At 41.5% G+C, this 8,874-nt stretch overlaps 1 protein-coding gene and 1 long non-coding RNA gene across 2 annotated transcripts; both read right to left on the minus strand.

The window, feature by feature from the left end:
- Positions 1-991: 991 nt before the first annotated feature.
- LOC124045087 (putative nuclease HARBI1) lies at positions 992-1,762 on the minus strand. Its single transcript, XM_046364320.1, has 3 exons — positions 1,706-1,762; positions 1,499-1,610; positions 992-1,404 (listed from the first exon to the last, which is right to left on the minus strand). The coding sequence occupies exons 2-3, from the start codon at positions 1,608-1,610 to the stop codon at positions 1,034-1,036; spliced, it is 483 nt and encodes a 160-aa protein (XP_046220276.1). The 5' UTR covers positions 1,706-1,762; the 3' UTR covers positions 992-1,033.
- A 210-nt stretch (positions 1,763-1,972) lies between these two features.
- Positions 1,973-2,743, minus strand: LOC124045088. Its single transcript, XR_006840781.1, has 3 exons — positions 2,657-2,743; positions 2,542-2,577; positions 1,973-2,443 (listed from the first exon to the last, which is right to left on the minus strand). It is a non-coding gene; the product is annotated as an uncharacterized LOC124045088 (long non-coding RNA).
- Positions 2,744-8,874: the final 6,131 nt, after the last annotated feature.

The following is an 8,874-nucleotide window of genomic DNA, read 5'->3' on the forward strand; positions in this document are numbered from 1 at the left end:
TTGCACTAAAGATGGATAGGGGCAGGAGGATATGTTATGGTATAAATTACCATGGAGATTTATTCTGTGGAGCTAGCCTGCTCCAGACCAGGTTAAATTCCAGGATCTATTTAATCTCATCCCTAATGTCAGTCAGCAGTCACACAAATGGAAACCAATAGTTATTTCACTGCTCACTATACATTGTTATCACATATAACTAGACCCACTGTCATTATTTAAACGTTTGTGATCATTAATTTAAATGATTTTGGATAAAAATGATTTTTAGATGTTGCTATCATTAGATAATTTACAGTTTCCCATAGACTATATATAAAATGATAGAATATTAGGGCCACATAGGGAAAAAAAAGACAAGTCATAATATTGTAACCAGTTGTTTTAAAGGAGGACAGTTGTTAAAATGACAGATGCGGAGCATTTCGTGAAATTGTACTTCAGTATGGTTTCATAAACAAAGACATGCTGATGTGCCAGAATATTAAGTATCACATTGTCATAAGTATCAAAACTGTAAAAACAATATGTAGCTTTTCTGCAGAAAGAACCAGCCTCATAAATTTATGACTTTATCCTTTTTCTTCAGTGTGGCCCTAGTACTCTGTCATATAAACAAATACACATTCCATATGAATATAAAAACACAATGTGTAACATTATGTTCCTTTATTGAATAAGGACCAAACAAAGCAGGTAAACCATCAGCTCCTTTCGAAACTGAAGTCACAGTGACTCCACAAGATGGAAAGCACAAAATCCAAGCATATTATACAAAATGATACATACACATTCAAAGGTCTGTATATAACACACCCTGCATGTCTGCACACTAAAATAAATGCAGGACAAATCCATACACATCAACTGAACAGACAAATGAATGGATGCAGTAGCCTCCTGCAGCCTTGTATTACACACAGTATACCGCACAAACATCATAAGAGGCCAAACCCGTAAAAAAACTAACCCAAAAACCCCAAACTCCTCTGCCACCGCAGGACATATTTAACCAAAATTGAAAGCACACATACTAACTAAAATAATTCAACACATATTGGTCCCTCAGCAGCCGACCACTGTCGTCATCAGGGAAGATTGCCGGATTGTCCCAGTCCATGGCTGGTGGCACTCTGGGGGCCCTCTCCTTCCTCAGGCAGGCCACATTGTGGAGGACAGCACAAGCCACAGTAATATCACATGCCCTAACAGGGCTGACCCTTAATTTGTGAAGGCAGTGAAAGCGTGCCTTCAGGAGGCCAAAGGTCATTTCAACTCTGGCCCTGGTCCTGGCATGGGCATGGTTGTAGGCCTGCTGTGCTTCCTGGGGGTCTGTGAAAGGTGTCAGGAGAAAAGGCTGGCAGCCATACCCCATGTCTCCCAGCATCACACCAGAGAATTCACCTGTCAACACAAAATCTCATCATTACTACCTCATAAACACAGTGATATTCTTGACACAGCCATGATGGTTATAAATAGGGGTTGTGTGGCTTACCTTGTGATAGGCACTGATAGATTTCAGAGGCCCGAAAGATTCTGGAGTCATGGACTGAGCCAGGCCATTTTGCCACAACATTGCTGATCACACAGTCAGCATTGCAGACCATCTGAAATCATAAGATGAGGAATATTACACCAATCAATGCACATCACTGGCAATGCAGAGTGTTCGTCAATGGACAATATCAAAAGTTATGTTCACCTGAACATTAATGCTGTGAAAGGATTTCCTATTCACAAAATCGGCCTCATGGGCACCTGAGGGGCTTTTATCCTTATGTGTGTGCAGTCCACTGCACCAATGACATTGGGGAAACCTGTCACACAAAGTAATGAGTATCCTACTATGTGTTAACAGTTGTCCTGTAATTTGTAGATCCTCTTACCTGCAATCCTATAGAACTCCCTTTGATGTCACAGAGTCTTCTGTGGCCAGGGAAGGAGATGAAGACATCTGCTAATGCTTTGATAGCCAGATACACACTCCTTATTGTGCGGCAAATTGTGGCCTTGTTCAGCTGTTCTGCATCCCCCACTGAGTACAGGAAGGCTCCACTAGCAAAAAAGCGCAAGGCCACACAAACCATTTGCTCCACACTCAGTGCATGGCTCCGTGCAGTGCGGTGCTTAATCCTGGGACCCAGTAGTCTGCATAGATACCTGATGCCATCTGCAGAAAACCTGTATCTTTCATATAGATGGTCGTCAGGGAAGGCCAGTGGGTCCAACCGGTCCCTGAAGACCCTTTCTCGCCTGAAGACTCTCCTCAGCACAAGTGCTTCTTCATCCACCACATCTCGCACGAATGGGCATGCCATTGTCAGAGCAGAAAGGAACACACAATTTTGGGCCTTCATATAGGCTAGTGGCCACACCTGGTGCTGGGGGGGTGGGCAAAAGAGGGCGATGCCTTATAACGATGACTTGGTTGTACTGATTGCTGGGAAAATATAAAAAAAAATAGAAAGATGCCACCGTCCTGTGTGCTCACAATAAGAGCTCATATGTCATGGCTCACTTGACTTTACGAGAATATACCTCATTTTTATTTTGAGCTGTGTCATCTTCTTGGAGCTGGGGGAGGAAATACAAATAATGATTAATACATTTGTGTTACAGTTAGCATACAGTGTACATTGAAGGCATATCTCACCTCCCTCTCAAGTTTTTTTTATTTCAAGGTCCAGTTTCCTAATTGTCCTCTTTTTTAATTCGGACTCCAGTGCAAGATTTTCCATCTTTTCTTCTTGTACTGAATGTCTATGTCTGCCAGTTCTATTTGGCGCCGGAGGTGGTTGCCATACAACTTTCTGATAGCTTGTGAGCTCTGTGAACACAATACAATTAGCGCAGCTGGAATTTGGCAGGATGTGGTGTCCTTTTATTAATACGCACTATGTTGCCAGGCTGGTTTTCCCACTGTATAGCATCTGGGTCCTGTAAAAGAAATTAGATTTTTTGATTTTGATGAGGACTCCTCACCATTGTAGAGTAAATAGTACTTTCACAGTCTTACCATGATACCTCATGCCTTCTGGAATCCAGAGAGATGGTCTCCTCCTCATCATCATCGTCTCCATCATGTGCTGTTGCTGCTGCACTGGGGCCTTCACCCTATCACATTTAATCGGATTCATATTGAAGCTAGTAGACAAGACATGCCAGGCCTACAGTATGCCTTTGATGGAGTACTCACTGGATCAGCATCGTCTGGTGCTTGTGCTGGTGGCTCTAACAGGAACACAGTGCTGCCAGACACTGCAAGGCAATAGGTAAACCAAAGTCAGACAGTCCAAATTGATTCAATATGAATGTGGTTGTATCCCATGTAGAGATGGAAGGACATACCTTGAATGAAGCGGGTGGCATCTTGGGAGGAACCTATGCTCGTCTCTTTCCCCCCAGGGATCCCCTCTAAGACGGGCCTGCCTTTATTTAGCTCCAAGGCCATGTCCTCTGCTGGGGTAAGGTCAGCCTTTGGTGACCCACCACCCGTGCCTTGTCTGTGGGTATTCTTTTTCACTGCTAAAACAGTACAGACAATGTGTGAGCAGGCACCTTCTGGGTACAATATATGCTTGTGCTTTGTTAAATATTAGTCAGGGACCATACCATTCTGCAGAATGTTCTTGTATTTGATTTTGACCTGCTGCCATGTCCGTTTTGGCCCGTTCATGTTTAATCTACACACACACACACACACACACACACACATTTAATGGAGTCACACTGCAAAAAATTACTTGGTATTTTTGTCTTGTTTTCAGTAAAAATATCAACAAAAAAAAAAACTTAAATAAAGATGTATTTTCTTGATTTGCTAAATGACCTAGCAAAATAAGTATAGTTTAGACAAAAAAATATAAACTTTAAGTAAATGTGTGCTTAAAACAAGCAAATAAAAAATCTGTCAATATAATAAAAATTCTCTTGAAATAAGTTTACTTTTTCCATAAACACTTAATTTTAGAAAAGTTCTCGTTTCACTGGCAGATTTTTTTGCTTATTTTCCTAGGTAATTTTGCTCAAGAAAATATTCATGATGTTTTTTAGATATTTTTTTTTACTGAAAACAAGACAAAAATACTAAGTAAGAAAGACATTTTTGCAGTGCAGTGAGCAACCGACCTTGGGTCCTTTGAAAGGCGCTATATAAATTAAAGTGATTATTATTATAGCTCATCTATTTATTCAATTAAATTTTATTTATATAGCACTTTTCACAATTGTTTCATTCTGTCAAAGCAGCTTTACATTAATGAAAGCAGGAGAAACACAAAAAACGGTGGACAACATAAGAAGCAGAGTACAACGGCTAAGATTAAACCGTACTGAGCGTAGTAACGTTAAATAATAATGTAAGGCTTTAATAATAATTTATCATAGCTTTATACAGTGTGATGGACTTACTTTACACAATTTCACTCATATCTGCAGTGCATTTCAATTAAAAATTTAACCGTTTCATAATTACAGTACAACTGCGTTTTTGAAGATGTGAATTAAATATTTGAATTGTAATTGTGATGTTTCAGCGGAGCGGTGAGTGTGTAATTGTGCACTACTTACGCATTCAGGCGGTCTGCAATACTTTGCCACGCTTTTTCTCTTTGCTTTATCACTGTGGCGGTGTTGCCTTTCTTCTTAATTATATCTTTTACCTCCTCATATGCCTCCATGAGGATTTGTGCTTCCGACGGGGAAAAGTACGCGGCTCTAGTTGCCATGGTAAATCAGTTAATCTGTGATCTGTGGCGGGGTCTATTTGAGTGAGCCGTGAGCGCGCACCTATCCAGGATTGGTTTCACCTGGCTTAATGAATCCGTGTCTGCTCATCCTGGCTTGGTCTTTGTGCAACCAATTAAGCCTGGACGCACATGTTTTGGCTTCATTGAGCTCAGCTGAGTCATTTATCCCGGATGTCTTAATTCTACTTTTGTGCAACAGGCCCCTGGCCTGACCAAATAAATAACGAAAACACGAAATACTAAGACCAAGGCGTGACAATCTAGCCACAATGTAGAAGTCAGTATTTCAAAGTTAGAGGAATTCAGTCAGTAAATGGTAACTTTGGTAATTACAAAAACAATGTTTTACTTTTTTATATACTGTGTCTGTGTCCATATTATCCATGAGTTTCTAGACCATATGGATCAGGAGAAAATACCCAAACTAATTCAAAAAGCATCTGAACAATTAACTCTGCAACTCAACCAAATATTTACTTTTTTTCAACACTGCCACCAGTTTTGTGCCAAAACATTTACAATAGACATTGACATAGTAAAATAAATAAAAGTGCATATAAATATAAAGGAGTTTTCATGCTGAAATCCTTTTATTTGCTAAGTTGAAGTGTTATATTTAGGATAATGTTTTACAGCTTTGTAATTCATATATATATAAAGGCAGTTGAAGTCGGAAGTTAACATACAGTACATTTAAACTCAGTTTTCACAATTTCTGACATTTAATCCTAGTACAAATTCCCTGTTTTAGGTCAGTTAGGATCACCGCTTTATTTTAAGAATGTGAAATGTCAGAATAATAGTAGAGAGAGTGATTTATTTCAGCTTTTATTTCTTTCATCACATTCCCAGTGGGTCAGAAGTTTACATACACTCAATTAGTATTTAGTAGCATTGCCTTTAAATTGTTTAACTTTGGTCAAACGTTTTGGGGAGCCTTCCACAAGCTTCCCACACTAAGTTGGGTGAATATTGGCCCATTCCCCCTGACAGAGCTGGTGTAACGGAGTCAGGTTTTAGGACTTCTTGCTCGCACACGCTTTTTGAGTTCCGCCCACAAATGTTCTATAGGATTGAGGTCAGGGCTTTGTGATGGCCACTCCAATACCTTGAATTTGTTGTCCTTAAGCCATTTTGCTAAACAACTTTGGAAGTATGCTTGGGGTCATTGTCCATTTGGAAGACCTGACTGATGTCTTGAGATGTTGCTTCAATATATCCACATCATTTTACACCTCATGATGCCATCTATTTTGTGAAGTGGTCCAGTCCCTCCTGCAGCAAAGCATCCCCACAACATGATGTTGCCACCCCCGTGATTCATGGTTAGGATGGTGTTCTTCGGCTTGCAAGCTTCCCCCTTTTTCCTCCAAACATAACGATATTCATTACGGCCAAACAGCTATATTTATATTTCATCAGACCAGAGGACATTTCTCCAAAGTACGATCTTTGTCCCCATGTGCAGTTTCAAACCGTAGTCTGTCTTTTTTTTATGGCAGTTTTGGAGCAGTGGCTTTTTCCTTGCTGAGCGGACTTTCATGTTATGTCGAATTAGGACTTGTTTTACTGTGGATATAGATACTTTTGTACCTGTTTCCTCCAGCATCTTCACATGGTCATTTGCTGTTGTTCTGGGATTGATTTTCAATTTTCTCACCAAAGTACGTTCATCTCTTCCTGAGCGGTATGACGGCTGCGTGGTCCCATTGTGTTTATACTTGCGTACTATTGTTTGTACAGATGAGCGTGGTACCTTCAGGTGTTTGGAAATTGCTCCCAAGGATGAACCAGACTTGTGGAGGTCTCCAATTTTTTTCTGAGTTCTTGGCTGATTTCTTTAGATTTTCCCATGATGTCAAGCAAAGAGGCACCGAGATTGAAGGTAGGTCTTGAAATACATCCACAGGTACACCTCCAATTGACTCAAATGATGTCCTAACTGACTTGCCAAAACTATAGTTTGTTAACCAGAAATATGTGGAGTGGTTGAAAAACAAGTTTTAATGACTCCAACCTAAGTGTATGTAAACTTCTGACTTCAACTGTACCACAAACTCCTGAGATGCCTTACTGCTAATATAAACTGGTTACTTTTTTTTCTGAGGTCTTGGCTGATTTATTTTGATTTTCCCATGATGTCAAGCAAAGATGCACTGGGTTTGAAGGTAGGCCTTGAAATACATCCACTAGTACACCTCCAATTGACTCAAATGATGTCAATTAGCCTATCAGAAGCTTCTAAAGCCATGACATCAATTTCTGGAATTTTCCAAGCTGTTTAAAGGCACAGTCAACTTAGTGTATGTAAACTTAGTGTATATCCCCCTTCTGATGACCAGGTGGCGAATCGCATCTCTGCATGTCTGGCAGACATATCAGTGTGGATGACGGATCACCACCTCAAGCTGAACCTCGGCAAGACGGAGCTGCTCTTCCTCCCGGGGAAGGACTGCCCGTTCCATGATCTCGCCATCACGGTTGACAACTCCATTGTGTCCTCCTCCCAGAGCGCTAAGAACCTTGGCGTGATCCTGGACAACACCCTGTCGTTCTCAACTAACATCAAGGCGGTGGCCCGTTCCTGTAGGTTCATGCTCTACAACATCCGCAGAGCACGACCCTGCCTCACACAGGAAGCGGCGCAGGTCCTAATCCAGGCACTTGTCATCTCCCGTCTGGATTACTGCAACTCGCTGTTGGCTGGGCTCCCTGCCTGTGCCATTAAACCCCTACAACTCATCCAGAACGCCGCAGCCCGTCTGGTGTTCAACCTTCCCAAGTTCTCTCACGTCACCCCGCTCCTCCGCTCTCTCCACTGGCTTCCAGTTGAAGCTCGCATCCGCTACAAGACCATGGTGCTTGCCTACGGAGCTGTGAGGGGAACGGCACCTCAGTACCTCCAGGCTCTGATCAGGCCCTACACCCAAACAAGGGCACTGCGTTCATCCACCTCTGGCCTGCTCGCCTCCCTACCACTGAGGAAGTACAGTTCCCGCTCAGCCCAGTCAAAACTGTTCGCTGCTCTGGCCCCCAATGGTGGAACATACCCCTCACGACGCCAGGACAGCAGAGTCAATCACCACCTTCCGGAGACACCTGAAACCCCACCTCTTTAAGGAATACCTAGGATAGGATAAAGTAATCCTTCTCACCCCCCCCCCTTAAAAGATTTAGATGCACTATTGTAAAGTGACTGTTCCACTGGATGTCATAAGGTGAATGCACCAATTTGTAAGTCGCTCTGGATAAGAGCGTCTGCTAAATGACTTAAATGTAAATGATGTAAATGTAAACTTCTGACCCACTGGAATTGTGATACAGTGAAATATAAGTGAAATAATCTGTCTGTAAACAATTGTTGGAAAATTGCTTGTGTCATTCACAAAGTAGATGTCCTAACCGACTTGCCCAAACTATAGTTTGTTAACAATAAATTTGTGGAGTGGTTGAAAAACGAGTGTTCTTCTAAGTGTAAGTAAACTTCCGACTTCAACTGTATATATGGGTAGAATCTACTGTACACCAAAACCAATTTGCTAAGGTGCTCGATGCAAAATTGTAAGCTGGAGAAACAGTCAGATGATAATTTATTTAAATAGAGGCTGTATTTTTTTTAAATCGACTTTCAGAGAATATTTGTAATAACAGAGCTGTGAGTCAGGAAGCAGCTGAAACGTTTTATAAAACAGCGAAACCAGTAACGAGACAATTCCAATTCCATGTATCGGCTACATGCCGATAAACAAGAACAATAACTGGTGAGAAAACATAAGGGAGTGACATATAAAGGGGAGGGACATATAAAGGGGAGGGACATATAAAGGGGAGGAAATGATGACGGTAATGAAGTCCAGGTGTGAATCATGAACAGGTGTACATAATGATGAGTGCCAGGTGTGTGTAATGATGAATCCAAGGACCGGTCGTTAGTATTCTGGCGATGTATGCCGGAGGAGAGGATCAGAAGAGGATGTGACAATATTCCCACAAACAATTATGGAGTGCAACTCTTCGCGTTGCACGGTAGGCCTTATGTTCATCATCTTCAATATCTGCAATAAATGGGAACATCACCCAACTAAAGACCTACGTCTGGAACGTCAATTACCTACATTATGTG

This window comes from Oncorhynchus gorbuscha, linkage group LG10 (genome assembly GCF_021184085.1).
Source record: "Oncorhynchus gorbuscha isolate QuinsamMale2020 ecotype Even-year linkage group LG10, OgorEven_v1.0, whole genome shotgun sequence".
Classification (NCBI taxonomy): Eukaryota; Metazoa; Chordata; class Actinopteri; order Salmoniformes; family Salmonidae; genus Oncorhynchus; species Oncorhynchus gorbuscha.